This window comes from Cotesia typhae, unplaced genomic scaffold, assembly GCF_013202065.1.
Source record: "Cotesia typhae breed Kobodo isofemale line unplaced genomic scaffold, CoteBio_Ctyphae contig_5, whole genome shotgun sequence".
In the NCBI taxonomy this organism is placed as follows: Eukaryota; Metazoa; Arthropoda; class Insecta; order Hymenoptera; family Braconidae; genus Cotesia; species Cotesia typhae.
This window is the reverse complement of record NW_027423757.1, coordinates 6,457,328-6,477,214: the sequence shown is the minus strand read 5'-3', so window position 1 is coordinate 6,477,214 and position 19,887 is coordinate 6,457,328. Positions and strand designations below refer to the sequence as shown.

The following is a 19,887-nucleotide window of genomic DNA, read 5'->3' as shown; positions in this document are numbered from 1 at the left end:
AAAGTCAAGTTAATTGAAATATAATTAGATGTAATTAGATCGAATCGGAAGCACAAAGCGATAACAATGTTTATCATTGCTTGTACTTAATATTTACAAACATAACGTTCAAGTTAAATTAATTTTGAAGTATTAAGAATTTCCGGTTTAGTAGTTGTAATAATAACAATAATAATTATTAATTTATTTAAAACGGTTACGTTACCGCCATCGTACAACTTGCTTTTGTCTGGAAGCTCCGTATTCCAACACTCGGCCTTTCATTGGTATACTTTACATAACTTTTAGTCCATAGTAACCCGACCTAGTACGCATAATAAACACACTATATATTTTAACCTCTTGAGAGAGCTGTGCATTCACGTAACCTCTAATCCAAACTAACTTTTCCTCAATGTGTATTATGAATTCTATTTATCCGTCATAAATAATCTTTCAGTAGTTATTTTCAAGCAAAAACTAAAAATAATTTATTTATTCAAATTATGGCATTGCTTTTATCTCATTTATGTCTTATCTCAGTAAATCACATAACTCTTTGACTCTGTCACTTCTCAGCAATGTACAAATATCTGCTGCAAGCTTCTTGCGTAAAATATTCTACGTAAACATTTAGAAAATATTAAACGTCAATCAGGAAATATTATTTCGTATAATAGCTGTAAAATTATGAGATATTTGTTGTGTAATTAATCTTCAATAGCACGTTTAATGGTATATCCTACCAGTCGGCAGGACACGTTCTCGGTAAAATTATGTGCTAACACTACCAACCAATGGTTTATCTATCTATGTATATTTTGATGCTGCTATGTCCTTTTAACTATCATCATCGTACACCCAACGTGTTTTCCTCTATACACCGATATATACATGCACAACGCTAATCCGCGCCATCAAACTGTTTACTACTTTAAGCACTATATTAAAACCAATTTTTGATCAATAGACAAGTTTACTGCATGAATCCATTATAATAGAGCAAGATTTAAGCTTTTATGAAGTGTGTGAAAACAATTGGTCAGGGTCATATTGTAGAGCTCCGATTATTAAAGGGATAAATACTTTCAAAAAAATCATTCACAGGTCATCGAAGATTGTCAAAATAAATACCTAGCCAAAATTAGAAAAAAATTTTTTTTGTTGATACACCTTACTCATATATAATTTTTTTACCGCTGAATCGTTTCCTTGAATAAGAGCTAAGTCTAAAGTATTAATTGGCTTAACCAACAATTTAATCAATTTTTATTTAATTTCACATGTGTAGCCTGATGTGTCTAAAAATTTTATCAGATCAGGCCATCAATGACCCGATATAGTAATTGGCCATATCAGAAAATTTTTTCACGAGGAAATATTATTCCCCTTGTAACTATTATAAACGCATTAACTAATCCGTTATTAAATACGTTACTGAGGTGAAAAAATTAACTTAAATGAATTTAACTGCTATATTAAAACAATTGATTTAAGCTCATCTAAGTTTATTTTTTCGACTCGGATTATCAACTTCTTTGTTCATTCAATTTAGAAGTTATCAATTCATAAACCGAAAAAAGTATAACAAAGAAAATGAAATAATAATTACATCTCTGAATGTTATATTTTCTCTCAGTACCAGCTTCATAACAAAGCTCATCTGCATTGTTCTGAAGATATTCATATATAGATACTCTGTCCGTTCTATTTCAGGACTTGACAATTGAACAGTTTATACTATTCCGTATATGATATAAAAAGCGATAAAATAAAACCAACCAAAACTTTTATAGAGCTATTATCTTCATACAAACTCGCTTTGTTTTAATACATTACACAGTAGGATTTAATTAAAGAGTTCTTTGTTTGCGGTAAAAGATCTGTAAACAAAATTCAATTATGACGGATAGCGTATCACAATAAAGTATCTATTGAACATGCTCACAGAAACCTTCATATTTTTTATGTGACAGATAAATTATGCAGATAAAATATTTTATAAATAAATTTTTATAACCATTACTAATTTCTCACAAAAGAAAATACAAATTATATAATTCGGTGAGAAATGGAGATTTTATTTTTGCTCATTCGGATTTGCGCATCAATCCCAAATTCATTTACTTAAAGTAGCACAAGCATTTTAAAGCGCGCTTTAGATTATTCAACTTTTTCTTTAATGTATTATGTTCCTATAACAACACATCAACTTTTTATATTCAAACAAAAAATATCAATTTGTAGTCTAGAATTGCATTGAAGCGGAAATTCGATATTAGAATTGAGAGATAATTCAATATCCGTATTATAATATTGAAATGAAAAGATCAACTCAATTCTTTTATTTTATTTCTTCAAGTTGCCAGTAATTGATTCATTAAAATCTCAAATAATAAAAGTGAAGTCTGTTCACACGCCCATTGAGATGAACCTTAAAATGATTAAAATCATAAGTCTTATTATTAATATAAAAGTGAGATAATTTTAACAAAAATCGTGGGTAATTTAACCGATCCTAGTTAGCTTTCAGTGAAAAAATCTTCAGATACGTCTGGCCAGGCTGTATGAGATTATATTAGTTCATACATGGCCATATCCAAAAATTTTTTTTAAGGACTTGCTAAGTTAATTTTGTAAATCGAATTTCAATGAGTCTTAATATTCTCTAGAGACATATTTGCCAAAGTCAAATGAAGTTACATACAAAATTTGTCATATTTCCTCTGATCTAATCAAATATTCCACAAGAAAATCCACGATATATTTGCAACGATCACATATGTGAGCTGCAAGCTTCGATTGAAAACAAATCAAAGTAGATAAATCCATTTATAAATACCAATATCGGAAATATGTTTCAAGTATCCATAAATTCGTAATATTCAATTACAATCATTCAATTACCAGCGGTACCATCTGCAATAATTACCACTCTTGCAATAACCTCTAAGTTGAATTAAAAAATCGGACTGATTGTTTCATGAAATATTCATTCATACACGAGTCAACAATCCGAAAATAATTAGAGTGCCTCCTGATTATAGAGTCGAGTAGTAATCAATATTCAATAAACAAGAGTGTTTTTATTTTATTTGTGTTTAGTTTCTTCAAGTGAATACCCTTGTGCAGAGGAAATAATTCATCTTGTCGGTTTGTACTTTTATTTATTTATTTTTGCAGTAGTTGATTTTATTTTAATTCCGTCCATCTCCCCGGGTACTCTCGTTATATTTGGCTGGTTCCCTTGTCGCTCAACTTGTCGTTGCTGTAGTAATGAAAGTTGCTAGGGAAAAATTTTATATTTCTCTTCGTATGTTGAGGAGTGAGATGCTTAGCTGTTGGTTTCTGCCAACCACACTTCCGCATCACGTCTGCAATTACAATTATTTAATTTTATGCACAAAGTTAAGTTCTTTTTAAGTGTCTCGAGAGTTGTTGTTGGTTTTGTTATCCTTTTCTTTTGCATACCCGCTAAACGGGATCATTTTTAACTTTCATACATCTCACCTCTCTTTTCATTAAGGAAACTTCTGTAAAACTGCTATTTATTATTTTCATTTTTTTTTCTTTTTTAACTTTATTCAAGATTAAACTTCTTATATTTAATTTAAATAGATGAATTACCGCAACGTATTTGACTTTGTGCTTCTTTTTTTCATTTATTCTTTTTTTGTTTCTTAAAAATTTTGCAATTATTTTCATTTGCATCCTCAACTATCAAGTATTTTAATAGCTGACTTTCTATAAATTATAAAACTAAGTGACAAGTGCTTTATATGCTAAGCGAATGAGTGAGTACATAATTTTTATAAAATTTTTATTTTCTGTCGGAAAAGTTTAACATTTCCAAATATTCCCGGAGGTCATTCTGCTTGAATATAAAATCAATTTGAATAGTTTATTCGACTTTAATTTTATGCTGATTGTCTGTTCAAAAAATTTAATTTTAAAGTGGATGAATGAAAATTTACAGAAATACGTACATACTGTCAAACCTCAAATAATTTTATTATTAAAGAAAAAATTCTATCCAAATCCCCTCGATTTCTTTCAGTTCGAAGTAGATACCAAGAAGAATTTAGAGAAAAGAAAATGTAGAACAAGATTACCGCCAATTGATTAGATTGATAGGAGGAAAAAGAGTTGGATCCGGTCAAACCAACAATAGAAAAAGCATTAAGGGAATCAAGTTGGTGTAATAAGACTCCTCAAGAGAGCCTGATTCAGATAGCTTAAATAAATTTTGATGAGTACAAGGGGAAAAACCTCTAATAAAAGTCACCCGGATAAATCTTATTTACTTGTTAATTAATTACAGGAAAAAGTTTAATAGAAAATTAGAACTAGGAATAATTGGCATTAATTAGTTTTTAGTAACTGATTGAAATTTCATTAAAAGTTTATTTAGCTTATTTACATAAAAAAAATTAGGAAAACAGTTGATTCTAAAGGACATCAATGCAACTACTCGCTAATTCCATACCTAAGCCATTAAAATTGCGATAATGACGTTTTTTGAGATCAAAAATATAATTTATGTTATTTTGAGCTCTCTAAGCTCAAAAAGTTCGCTGTTCTATGCTTTTGAGCTCTACGAGCTCTTCTTGTTGTCTGATACGGCCCGATTTAGTCAAATGTAGCCACGTAAGAAATTTTTTTTTCAACGAATTGAACTGTTACATAATTTTTTAGATTTTTGGAAATTTGGAAATTTAAGACGTGTGTCTAGGACAACGTTTGTCGGGTCCGGTAGTATATCTATATAATTTTGCATTTTTTCTTATTTCTCTGTCATTATCAAATCTGTTATAGTCGTGACAGCAGATCCAACTTTCGACCGCAATTCAATGGATTGAAAAATGAAATTCTAAAAAGTTACGAAAAAATTTTTAACAAATTACTTTCTGAGGTTGCAAAAGTTCAGAAATCAATAGTCAACTCACCCGAAAGTGAATTGATCGATAAATTTTTTCAAACTTTGAAATTCGCGTTATATTATCGCTGCTTTACAACCAATTATTAATGTTAATTACTAAATTATTATAATATACTGAGTATTATATTATATTATATTATAAAAACTATAAAAATTATATTATAAACAGTTTATTTATAATTAGATAAAATTTTCAAAATTTCGAACTTGATTCAAATCAAAATGGACAAAAAAAATAATTATTGCATTGTGATTTCACCACAAAACAAATTTAAAATTGGACAATATGAATAACTAATTTTTTTCGATGCATACATAGATGAATATTTTAAAAAGTTATGCATGATATCTGTGTCAGAGTGGTGTGTCAATCTCATTTTAATAGTACTGACAATCATTTTTCCTTTATTGTCGAAACAAATCTAATTTGTATGTCAATGAGTCAATACTAATCCAGTTTTTGGGTTTGAATATTTTGTTCAATCGAACAATTTTAAAACATGACATGCATCGCGTGAATACAAATATTTGGTTCATCAAACTTATCTATGAAGTCATAATTAACTTAAGAAGTTAATATTAAAGACTTAAAAGTGACGGTAATATTTTTTTTCATAAACAATTTAAAAAAAAAAAAAATTTTTCATTTAAAGGTACTTCGAAAAAAAAAATCGTTATGTGTGTTTATTCAATTTTCGGTCATCAGTTTTTTACTTAACACAGATGAGAATATCCATTATTCAGCGTATGTACGTTGTCCTGTTTCATCATTACTGTAAAGTGAACCCTATAGAACCATTTATCGACCGACGTATATAATCGAGAAAATGGCGCTGCAGATTTCTAGGTACTCAACTAACATGTGTGGTGTGTGACTTAATACTATGATTACACTTCTTTGCGGTGATCATTAATTTTTTCTCATTGACATATCTACGTATATATAAGCTATGAATAAAAAGTTAAAAGCGTGACATAAACGGTCCTCAGCTGTAAAACTATCGTAATCGAAAATAGAAATTGAAAATATTGCGGATTATTTTTAATGATCAATGCATTAAATTTCATTTAATTATGTGCATATGTGTGCAAAAATCAATAACAAAGTTTTACACAAATTGATTTTTAATTTTTTTTTTAACGAGCTGTCGATCAATAGCAATAAATTTTTTTTTCTCCACTCCTGAACGATAATTAAAATTTTCATTTTTTCAATAATTCAAAATTAAATAAGTATCAAAAGATGGTCGCGATCTAATTTCCCTCACTTTTCAATTCTACATACCCATATCCAAACTCTATCGTTGAACGATCGCTAATACTTCTTGATAGATTAGGATAACCAGACATGTGTTAAATAAAGTATAGTGCGCAACACGTGGACTAAAACCAACCCTGTATAACATAATGTCTTTAGTAGCAATCCCCGTCGTATGTTGAGTACTCTCCTATCGGCTTATGCGTGTGCGTCAACAATTTCCATTAAAGCTATGGCGAGATTTTGGATGGGATACCAATCAGGAATTATGAATTAAAATGTAGTTTATGAAAAAAAAATTTTAAAAACCCATATCGAGCTTAGTATGGTCATATATGCCAATATATAATCTTTCAACCGAAGTAAATGTTAAAAAATTCCGACAGAAGGCGCATGGTCGCTCAATCCTCTCCTCACAAGAAAGTTAAATCTGATGAGTAAATTTTCAAATAAAAACAATTTTATTATATGAAGGTCTTAACCACTCTTGGTTTGATGTAATATGTAAATTGATCTACATATTAAAAAAAAAAAAAAAACAAATCGAAAAATTAAAATTATTCTCTAATTTTTCTATACAATCTGATATGTTTATTACGAGATTGACTCATATATGGCCATATCAAAAAAATTTTTTATTTATTTACTTACTTTATTTAATTTATTTACATTATCTCATAGAATTATAGGAAAATATAATCTGATCAAAGATTTCGTTTGTTTCTTTTTTTTTTTTTGCTAATTCTTCAATTTATCGCCGTTACAGATGTTTCATTCTCCTTTCTTCGTATGTTTATAACAAATACTTAAATGACGTATTTATTGTGGAAGTTACACCAGATACTCATACAATGGATTAAAATTGGTTTATTTAATACAATTCTGCCGCCATGCTACTAAAGAACCTCTGAAGTGTATTTTACCTTCGTAATTTATATCCGTGATAGACTCTCATCTTGTATAGTTTGATAAATAAGCATCCGGAGGAGCTTGGATGATCGCATTCAATGATAGGAGAATTGATTGTATGATCGGATAATTTATTTGAATTTTATTACATCAAGCTTGAATTGTGCTTGAATGGAGAAACATTATTACTCCCTGCAATAAAACCTACATGCTTTAATTCATAAAAATGTTGTTACCTTGACTATAGTTTTCAAAAAACTGAACAAGTTATATTTTCCGAATTTCAAGGAATTATGTATTATGTATTAGTCTATTGAGAACAGATCTCATAAATCTTAAAATTTGTTATTATTTTCAGTTAAAGATATACGAGCTAGTAACTGGAGTGAGGATATACATTCACTGATGCGCGGTAAAAGGAAAGCTTTAGTCACATGATATCTTCCAATATATAGTTATATTTACACATACATACACATTTGTTGTAGGTGGAGAAATATCTGTATCTCATTTTATTTAAACTGAAACTTTTTATTTGATACATGGTTTCATATCTTTCTTCGGCTATTGTCATCATTATAATATCTTCTTTCGGTTTCATATTTATTTATTGTTGGCAAAAAAAGTCAAATGAAATGTTTTTTGTGATTGAATTTTGTATCTGTGTATTTTTATTTTTAATTCGCGGATACTCATTGATTTCATTTTCGTAATGACGATCTGAATATAGTACTTAAAATATCAAGATTCTAGTTTTAAAAGAATAAAGGTTAAAATAGTCTGGCCACTTGGAATGGTAAAACAATTTTTTTTGCTTATTTCGAAAGTAAAATATATTAAGTACATTGTAAAAATTTTAGACTAAAATTCGAAATATCAACTAAGTTATACAGTGGAAATTCGAGAGCGCTTTGTAGTAGTATGATGAAGGTTTTTAAAACTTTGAGCGTATTTTTCTCAAATAAACGTTTTTTCGCTCAGCCGAGTGAAAAAAAATTTTCATTTTGCAGCCCGATGATAATAATTCGACTAATGATAATAATAATAGTATGAAATTGTAATATTACATTCAAAGGAAATTTCTCGAAGAAGATGTGAAAAACCTGCAAGATACGGAACTACTAATTCGAATGGTTCTTTTTCTATAAAACAAATATCATTAAAAAAGTATTTGTAAAATTAATGGAGTTTTTTGATATAACAGAAGAAAATATTATTTATATTATCTAATGAAATTCCTTGTTGAAATAAAACAGACAGTGCTCTTGCACTACGTAGTTCTAATGAAAACGAGCGTATGGTTTATATACTATATGGCTTTCTTTTGTCGTCTACTCGGTAGCTAATAACCAAGATGGGGTAGTAGGAATCTAGAGAGATTTTATTTTATATTTTTGAGATAACGGTAATCAAAAGAAATATAATCAAATAAGACCATAGTAAATACCGAGAAAATATAGCATTCGAAATAATAGAGTCAAATGAATAAAATGAATAAAAACGGTATTATAAAATTTTTATTTACGAACTGTTATTGTTTATTGATTTATTGACTTATGTAAATAGATAAAATATGAATTCAATGAAAATAATATGAATAGACTAATCCATATAAAAGTTTATCAATGTCCGTAAAAACCATCAAACTCTTTTTTTGAATTCCGCTGCTTCAAATGTCACTGAGAATTTCGAAATAAAAGATAAAAGTAAACCGAGTTGATTTATCTGACGGAGAATTCAAAGAATTTGATAAAGAGATTATCAACAGGTTTCTTGAAACGTTTACATCAGATGTCTGCAAAAATAAGTTAGGTAGTCACTAGATAAATTTTTTTTTGTTTTACAACTCTGGTGAGTGATCTTTGACTGTTGCTTTCACTTTTTTTCTGTATATTTGTGGTATTTGTGAGGGAAAAATATATGTGTTGAGCTAAAGATTCTTAGAAACTTTTTTGTTAACATTCAAGTTTTCTCTTTATGTAATTATAATCTCATTAACTTTTTTTATCATCTTTCGTAAAAAAATTTTCTGATTTGGCTACATGTGCATATGGCCTGATTTGTATGTATCTGACATATCAGGCTATAAATAAAAATGAAAACATTATTTATTGCAATTTTTTACTTTTTTCATAGATGTGTATATTGTATGACATTAAAGTTAACTGTCACTTGACAATTTTTTAATTTTTTTTAACAAATAAATTTGCTTCAAAAAATTATTTTTAAAAATTGCATTTGTAGTTTTTTAAAATTTCTAAATGTCAATTTTTTTTTGCCATAGTTTATTTGTTACAAAAATTCTTAAAATTATCAACTGCTAAGTTAATTTTCATGGATATTGTAAAAAATACCCATTAAAAAAATACCGAAATGAAGCTTCATAATTAATTTAACCTCATAATACGTATGAAATTTAATTTTAACATTAATAAAACTTGTCAAACGCGATTTTTTGTTGAACACTTTTTATATGAACGAAGACTGTGTTATACTACTTGATATTACTGCAACACAAAGCTACGCAGTGAAAATTAATTGCTATAAGTTAATTAAATTTAAATTAAATTTAAATGAACACCGAAAAAACGAACATCACTAGTTACTCTTGTTTACAATTATTTTTGATGTAAAAATTTTTTTATAAATGTGTACACAATAAATAATATTTCATAGATAAAACGTATATCTTCACGTTATATCAATAATAATATTACAATTAATAATAAGGATGTCAGAATTTAACAAAAAAAGTTGAACCAACTAAGGAAGCCTAACAAATAATTTAAAATGTAAATTTACAGTTATGATGCTCGAAATCGTCAAGCAGGAAAAGTTAAATTATGGAGTGAACCTAATTTCTGGGGAAGTAGAGCGACTTTTCGTCTTGGATCACCAGCCCAATTACAAATTCAAGAGGTGTGGCCTAGCGATGAAGGAGTATACAGATGTCGAGTTGACTTCAGAAATTCTCCTACACGTAACATCAAAGTGAACTTTACTGTTATACGTGAGTTAAGATATTATTTTATATAACCTACAGCAATCCTTGCACAGAAAGTTTATAACTTGTTTTGTCCTAGCTTAATTATTATATTGTAGCAAACTTTAAATAACTATTGATTAAATCTTTTTCACGGCTTATTTCATAAGTGTTAAACAAATACAACTTATTAATCAATTTTTTCATAAGAATAAACGAAATCTGCATCAAGTTTGACTTTAATTTCGAGATATTTTTAAATCGGTGTTTTTTTATAATTTCACAATCAATAGTCGCTTTTTACCTCCTACCTTTGAAAACTTATCTCGTATTATTACTAAATTGTATTTATTTATATAGCGACAGGAAACACTCTTTGCCCATTCATGCGCTGAATGTTAGCTAGTGAGAAAGATTTAATGTTATTCTTGAGTATAAAAGAGAATTATTACACAAAAGGGTGAGGTAATTTATATGAAAAGAAAATTAGGGTCATAAAGGTAGGCGTTATTTTCCTAGTCAGATTATTCGTACAGCTTTCCTTTAGATTTTTAGTTTTTGACCTAAAAAGAAAATAATTAACTCAAAATAAGTTCCTAACTTTTGCCAAACCATAACAATATCATGCTCAAACAATGTAAAGTATTTTTGCATTTAATGTTATTCTCTGGAATAAATAAAAATTTCGTAATAATCAATAAAATTTTTTTTTTCTAGAAAATCAAATGCTCTACAAAAAAAAATTTCTTATGATTTTTTGATTAGTTAACTCCTTTAAAATTTACTTAACGTCAATTACAAGGTGTAACCTCCTTTTTTTACACCATTTTTCTTTAATTTATTTTTCTTGAATGAATTACAATCGACCATTGAATATTTTTAATTACTTAATTTTAATCCTCAATTCATAACTATATTAATATTATTTATGTATTATATAGTTTGTTGAATATTTTAATATTTTTATAATTATTTATTTAGTGTAAGTAATTTAACCATTTACTCATTAATAAAATATTTAAAACGGTTTAAATGTAAATATTTAAAATATTTAAAAGTAAAAATATTTAAGACGGTATTTGGTGTAATTTGAACACGAAAATTTTTACACCGACTCATTTACACTACACCGGGTCCAAAAAAATTTTTATAGTAAAGTTTTGAACTCAATACGATTTTAAAAGATTTTTAATTACCATGGAAGGTTCGAATTTTTAATAATTCTTAGAAACTACCGAAAATGATCTAAAACTGGCCAATAATGTATACCCCAAAGTAACATCAATTCTTTTGGAAGCAAACAATGCAGTAATAATACAACGTTGTGAAATTAGTATGAATAGGTTTTGTTAATTTTTCTTGTTTTAACTACTAAAGATCAGGGACATTGAGAAATAAGTGTGACCTATAAAAATTTCCGCAGAGAAATTCACTTAGTTATTTCATTACCGAGTCTTTATGTAATTCCGCAATGGCAGAAGCAGTTTTACAAAATTACGTAAACTAGTTTTCCGATTTCGTGTTAATATAATTATAACTATGTAGAGAACGGAGGACTTAACGTTATAATTTCATTAATTTAAATATTTATACAAATTAAAATCTATGTTTAAAGAAACGGAATTCCTTTCTGAGTTCATCTACTGTGTCACTCGATTAATTATTTATTAATATTATCCTCGGTGTGATCCAGGAAACTCAAGCAAATCTCTTTTTAATGCTAGATAATAAAAACAAACTCTCGAGTCAGAATTATTCTCTTACGGATCATGAATTACTCTTATGAAATAGCATTTCATGTTTACGTATCAAATAATTCCAGCAAAAACATAGCAAGATCTTGCATCAAAGAGGGAAAGATTTTGTAAGATGAGATTTGTGGAGTTGAAGGTAAAAACATTTTCTGAGACTAAGACAAGTGATACTTTAAACTTGTTTCCTATAAGAACTGGTTTCGTGTAGCTTCTAATAATCCTTTGAATTAGAAGACAATGTTGAAGTATTCTTTAAGATGACTTTTATTCATAAAACATGACAATAATTGTAAAAATTATCAATTTTATAAAATATTAAAGCGGCTTAAAACTTCAACTATTTTAAAAAATTTTATTTCTATACGAAAGTAATGACTAATACTTTCAAATTTTTATTACCCTTATTCTATTACTTATCAACTACACAAAAATGAAAATTACTTATCAACTACACAAAAAAATTTTTTTTAAATTAGAAAAATGGCGTTGAAATCCTCCTCTCCAAAAAAAATGGACCTGACTGGCGCGTGTTGATTGACCTCTCCTTCTGATCTGAAATAAAAAAATATGATAGATTTTTAATTAGTATAAATATAGTTGTCGTCAGAACTCTTATAAAAAAAAAAAATTTTTTTTTTGATAAAGTGGCGCGTAGTTAAAAGAATTTTTTGAAAACGAATTTCAAATTCGTACTAGATAATAAACAAAATAATGAGTAATTAATTACATAGTCCACCAATTCCCCTTTTAATTTATACTTGTATAACATATCATATTGCCTGTTAGACGGCAATTTCGGCTAGAAAACGCCTTCATGGCATCTGTTACACGATGTGTTAACGGACATATATGACAGTAATTTAAATTCTTGTGCGTGCCCAAGTTATTTATAATTATTCTGTATTTTTAAATTTAATTATTCAACATTTATTATTGCACATTCCGTATCTTCAGCTTGTTTAAAAGTTTTGCGTTGTGTTGATTATTCTCAACGTTAAGAATTTAATAGTTCTAAACTATTCTCCAGTTAATAGTCTGAGTTAGAAATCTCGTTAACTCACCAGTAGAACAATTTGTGATTATTATAAATTTATGCATTAATCAACGTAGTAAAAAACTTGCTATTTAAATGCACAGATTAATATTTTATAGCGCATTTATTTAAATTTTGTAGCATATAATAGAACGTAGTGTATCATGATTCATTAACAGTAATTTAAGCAAACTTTCAAGTGACTTTAATTATTATTATTTTCATTACGGGAAATATGTATGGATGTATTTTATAACTTGATAAAATACTCCAGGTTAATAAACTATTCATTCCATGCAATTTGAAAAAGCTTATTTGATATAAATAATAGAGTACAAATTATATTATGCAAAAAAAAAATTACCAATAACATTCTAAATGTATATATGGAGAAAATTAAATTATATTATTTACAACACGAAATTTTTAGTGTTCATCATCTAAAATACTAGTGAAATTTTCCATTTTTAAAATAATTAGTTTCATAATTTTGTGATTATAATTAATAATTCAATATTATCAAACTTTCCAAAATCGTGTCCTTGGTTTAAAATTTTTTTTCTTGAACCAAATCAATTTTTGTATTAGTGCATTTTTTTTTCTACGATGAAATAATAAACAATGTTACTTGGAAATAAATGGTCAAAATCAATATGAAAAATTTATTTAAATACCTTACAGTTAAATAAATTATATTTTTTAAATAACAATTTAATTGTAAAAAATTTACACAGTGAATAAAATTGTCCTTAGCGTATCGATAATTCTATAAATTAATAAAACAAAAAAAGTAGCAAAAAGTAGCATTTAATCTACCGTATAAATTGAAGTCTATCATTTTTTATTTAGTAAGGTTGATTCAATTCTGCTGAAATGTAATAACATTTTACGCATTTCAATGATTTAAGCCGTTATTGTTTTTATTTATTTTTTTTTTTTTATTAGAGATAGAGATTTAAAAATAATTTTTTGTTCTCGATTGAGTTGATAACTGAAAACTCCCCACCTCTGCAAATTACACAGTTTTTGGTATGGTAATAATAGCTGATCGTAATTGGGAATCTATTGATTGCAGATTCTCAGAATAAATATAAGCATTGTATTAGATAAGCGAATCCTTCTTTCTCTTAACATCTACTAATACAATCAAGTCACAGACTTGGACGTCGCCCTACTCTGTCGTACTTCCTGAGGAAACTCATCCTTTCGACATCGACATCTTTAACACAATTTAAGCCGTCGGTCGGCCATTAAACTGAAACAACTTGTTCCAATGGAAAATCCGCGTACTGTAGAATCCGTAACATCGACAGTCGGAAGTCATTCACTTCTTGGCAGCGTACCAGAAGTCGATTTGAAACGATAAGAAAGCCAACGAACGATTTTGTTGGAAAATTTATGGCAATGTTAAGTTCATTATTGATTTAGACATTATCCATTTAGTTTGTTAAACTTTTCACTGCTTTATATACTCTATGACTCCTCTTATCTGACTTGAATCCTTGAGGTTGCATTGATTAATCTTGGGAACCACTTCTTCGTTAATTATTATGAAATTAATTAGTGAGAAAATCTACCGGTACTTGAATATATCTATTGAAAACGTTTAAAGCAGTAGTCGCTTTTTATATTCTAAGAATAAGATATCTTACTAGGATGTAAGCGTGAAATACTTTGTATGATTGTCTTGATGGTTTATTATCGTACTGAATGAGTGAAATACCTTCTATCGAGTATTTATTGTTGTATTACGTATATGGTGACATCTCATAAAGTTGATTCACGTTAAAAATCACATAAATAAAATTATTTTTAAAATTAAGTCTTAAATATTAATGTGACGAAGTCTATTATTACCATTTTTTATGTTTCTTTCTGAACGCATTTTCTTTTCGAAACTTTAAAATCATCTAGCGGAAAAATTAAAGTGACATGTATTTTAAAAGAAACCAATGTTTTATAAAAGAGGTTTGATTGAGAATTTTCGTAAGTCAAGCCATTCTCATGGACTGAGACCTTGAACATTAATCTATTTTCACGATTTGATTTTAAAACTATCGAATTTTGTTACTTGTAAACAACGCACTTATTAGGAAGGACAAATACATATTTTTGAAGTAACTTGAATGCTCTATGAAAAAGGTTTCGTAATATTTTTCGAAGAGTTATTTAAAGTTAAAGTAGGATCAAAAATAAATTTCGGGTATTTATATTGTGAAAAAAATTATACAGAACATTGATAGATATTTTACACATTTGTTTTATGGGTGTATAATTGAAAATTCATACATTGCTTATTGAGACCAAATCGAAGAATCTTAAACATTTTAAATTCTAAATCTTATGGCGTTTTATGATAATACATTTAAAACAATACATTTTTCTTGCAGACTTACATTAAAGCGCTATTAGTTATTCAGGTGCAATGAATTTTTAAAAATAACTAGAAGTTAAGAGGGCTTTAAATAATAACGTTGTTACGCATACCGTTGATGCTAAAATTACTTGAACAAAATAGGAGACCTAAAGCGAGATTTATCCCTGGACAAGAGTGCTGAGTACCCATTTTTCTAATTTCAGCGGAAAATATAATGTACAGAAAAAAGTTGAAAGCAAATTTCCATTAAAGATTCTTGATTACCATCAACAGAAGAGAAATTATGAGTTTAGACAACAGATATTTAATTATAAAACTCATTAAATACTTCTTCTAAAGAGATTTATTATTTAATAATCTTTAGAACTGGGATTAAATACGAAAAAAAATTTTCACTTTTATTATAACTTAAATATATTTCAATAGCAATTATCACTTTTTACTTACCCTGCTTAAGGAGATTTTTTTGTCTCATTTGTAGATAGAAAACTTCTTCAATGATAATTTTTGTTTAATATTTACCATACTTCAAATATACATGCCAGCAAAACCTGTCTGCTTTCCAGGCAATAGAACAATAAAGGAAATATATACGACATACAAATGAAAAAAATTAAATTGAATAATTATATTATCGTAGGTGGCCCGAATGAAATACAACACCTTCATATTATTTTCAACTTGGATAGAAATTTACTAAAATATCGAGAATATTCATTTTTAAACAGTTTTTTTTTTTTTTTTTTTTTTTTTAAGGTAGCAAAATAAAATTATTGTTTTTTTTTTTTTTTTTTTCACTAAATATAAGATAAATTATTTAAAGTGTTTTCTTGAAATACATCTACTCATATTATCGTATAAATGCAAATTGGTTGTAGTAGAGGTACTTTAAGAGCAAAAAATTGCTTGACTTTGACGTGTCGAGAGTAAAGTACAACCTCAACCGTTTCGCGGTATGAGGCGTCCAGAAAAAAAAATTTTTTTTTTGCTTTCAGTTGTTTATCTATCTCTCTTATCTACGAATTTTTTTAAGTGAAAATAATTATTATTAAGTATTTTTATTACAAAAAATAACAACGCGATCACATATTCCAGTAAGAACTAACTTTCTAAAGTGATGGTAGTAGAAAAAAGTGATAAATTTAAATGGAGTTAAAAATAACTCACTTGAAATTTGAAATTATTATTATCATATTTATGTTTGTATACAGCTTTAAAATTCATTTCGAAATATGAGAAAAAATGAAGACGAACAATCGTTGTCGAATACCTGTATATTTTAGCAGTTTTTCGAGGCACGTATCTTAAACTCAACGGAAAAACGAGGTGTCAGTTGTCCCAACCGATTTTCAAGTGACTTATGTATACAGCTGAAGGCGAGAAGGACTTGTGCATAGTTGCATGCTTCTCGTACACACATTCTTTTATAACCGTATGCTTTATCGAATCGCACAACGGAAAAAGAGCTTTGAGATCGAACTTATGGTAAATGTTCTCGTATATATTGACGATTTTACTGGTTATACCGTCCTTTTTATTCTTATACATATACACACATAAAATTCAATAGCTTTGTAATCCCGCTATTAATCATTTCTCTGATTTCAAATTCGAACATGTGCTGACAATTCTATTCATAGAAAGTGATCCTTTACATAAAATGCGTAATTGAAGGATAAAAAATAGACCGCATTTTTCACTCCGAAATTTAAATTATAAATGTAAAATTTTAATTTGGGGTGTAATTTAAATTCTAAGCAAAAATTTATGATTAACATCTCCAATTTTTTTTATAAAAAAATATGCATTGCAACAGATCTATTGAAAACTTGTAATTAAAAAAAATATTCCGAGACGTTGAAGTTATTGATTTTTATCAATAATTTATTTATTATGATTATAATAAAGTTTTTGAAATTGGTTAAAATAAATTGGAAATTCGCGCTAAAGGAGATTACTATTTATTTGAAGATGTTTTATCCTACAAAACAGTAATTTTTAAAAACTTAATTGCTAACTAAGAGTGTATATGTGGAATGAACATCAGAATATCGAAATAGAGACCTTAGCAAATACCGTGGCAAACCAATTAAAGTTCGTTTTAATTGACACGAATACTGCTTGTCACGGATTAATGAGAAATTACCTTTGATTCCCGAAAAGTTTCTGTACTTCAATACATATGTTGTAAGCTTTAACTTTTGACTCTTTGAAATTTATGTAAGCAGAAAAAAAATTAACTTGAATCAAGAGAAAAATTCTTGAACCAAGAAAATAATTTTGAAAAGTTTTATTGTCTTGAATCAAAACGATAAATTCTTGTATCAAGTAAAATTTACTTAAATTCTAAAATCAATGTTTGTGGAAAATCTTATTTTTGCGGTCGAATAAATATAATAAAATAGTCAATTATTAAATTAATAAAATATAAAATGTAACTTTTAATAATTCAAAACAATTTCACAGCTTCTAATTAGAAACAGAAGAATGACAAAATATTATACATGAATTTAACAGTTAATTTTTGTAATTAAGGTAATTTATCAGTATATTTAATTATTAAATTAGTTTAATTTGATCTGTTAATTAAATTATTACTAATTGTTTATGTCTTTATATATAATTGAATTTTAATTATTATCACTGTCTGTTGTAGTACCTGAGAAAGCTGCGAAAGTAAAATTAAATAAATAAATATCGTTAAAACAAGAACCTATTGAATGCATTAGGAACCATAGATAAGAACGCGAATAATACTAAATGTATTATCTTGCAAGAAATCGTCGTCCAATAAACGTATTGTCGTACAATCAATTAATCTTCCCAATTACTAGTGAAATTAATACTTTAGATGAGCAAATTCATTTATATCTTATATTTGAATAAGTACAAATTGAAAATGATACTATCGTAGAAATGACAATAGAAGTTTAAATTGAGTGTTCATGTTACTATTCCGTCTCTATCAATCTTTAGCTCAATTCATTTGGTCTTCTGTCTTTTTCCCTCCCATTGATAGTTTCAGTACTACTCAAATTTAACCCAAACCACAAGGAAGTCGAGACGAAATTAACTCGAAACCGCGAGGACTTTGCTGCAGGCGAAAGCACAACCTCTTCTCACAAGGAAGGAGACTCTGATCCATTATTGCCCTCAAGGCACTGATCCATAAACTTGGAGAATTCTGAGAAAGGACGTCTAAGAGGAGTCTCCATCATCATCTCTGCTCGGTAGTAGAGTAATTTCGATTCCGAAGCAATCTCACACTCTGAAAGGAAACCGTGAGTCATTTATTTTGATGAACCACATATACTCTGAGCATTTAATGTGAATCTAAATTAAACTTGTATATTTAATAAACCTACTCGACAAATAGTAGATCCTACATATGCCGAATAAAATATATTCAATAGTTACGTAGTTTATGCCTGTAGCTTATTTACTCCATAAATAATTCTCGATCGTAGTTATATATTATGAGTACTGTGGAGCTTTAAGAATAACATGTTTCATGCAAAACTCTTAATCGTTACAATGATACTTATACGACGTCTCAAAAATATATGGAACAAAAATGAAGAAAATGAAAAGAAATAAAGAACAAGTCGTTTCGTTCTCTGAGGCAGAAGGAATAGAGCAGGATTTTCCGGTTCCGTTTCCCATTTCCATTTGTCAGTTTCTACAGACTTGAATTCCCATTCTGCGTTCGCTTTTGATGCTCGATTACTTCCAACCAGAAATCAACTCGGCGCAAGATTAGGCAACGGAAAAAAGTTTGCAGATAAAAATAAAAATTTTGGTTTGTCATTGTTGATATTTTTTCGGATTATAAGCGATTATTTCTTCGTACATGAAAATTCGTGTGGAAATAATATTAATATATCAATCAGTAAGCTTATCAAGCTTTAGAGTTTAATGCATTACATTTAATACCTCTTCAAGAAAATTTAATCTCATTTTATGATTTAATGACTGAGCTTTATTTATATTTTCCAGGTTAAATCCTCGCTTTTATAAATTAATTCAATAGTTAAATTAAATTTTTATTGATTATTCTACAAAAATACTTTTTTTTCATATAAAATTCACTAGATCACAATCGAATTTTAATTTTTGACTTCCCTAAAAAATTTATTAAAAATTAAAAACGTTTAACACTTTTTAGTGCCTTTCTTATTGTTGTTATTATTATTTTTTTAGCTGTCAATTTTCTTTTATTTTTAGTATCTCTATCAAACACAACAAAGACTTTCTTAGTAGATAAATCACGATAGCTTACCAGTGTTTTTGGGTTGCCGTGTCAGATTCTAGTGGTTTGCCACATCAAAAGCCTCGCTTAAATCGGTGAAGGCTCAAGAAACTGCTCTGAGGAGAATTATGATTAAAACATCAAGAAATAAAGTCAAAAGTTAGCGGTTAATCTTCAACAAAATGGAAATTTTCGTAATTGTAACTAAGACAATTTCTGTTGCAAAAATAGATTGTGTTATAATTAATATACATTAATTATAGTTTACATGACCTTCAAATAGGTTAATTAAATGAAAATTGATTTATTAGAAAATTTTAAAAAACGATTTTTATTTTGAATCTTGACTCTCTTGTAAGGAGATTAATCAGCCATCATGCACCCTCTATCGAAGATTTTAAACTCT

The 19,887-nt window shown here is 27.8% G+C and overlaps 1 protein-coding gene across 2 annotated transcripts in view; it reads left to right on the top strand.

Moving 5' to 3' along the window:
• Positions 1-19,887, top strand: part of LOC141530884 (cell surface glycoprotein MUC18) — a 124,020-nt gene that overhangs the window by 30,390 nt on the left and 73,743 nt on the right. For both annotated transcript variants that reach the window (XM_074248264.1, XM_074248265.1), the window contains one exon: positions 9,890-10,095. In XM_074248264.1, the coding sequence (XP_074104365.1) occupies positions 9,890-10,095 (206 nt within the window). The remainder of the gene's footprint in view (positions 1-9,889; positions 10,096-19,887) is intronic.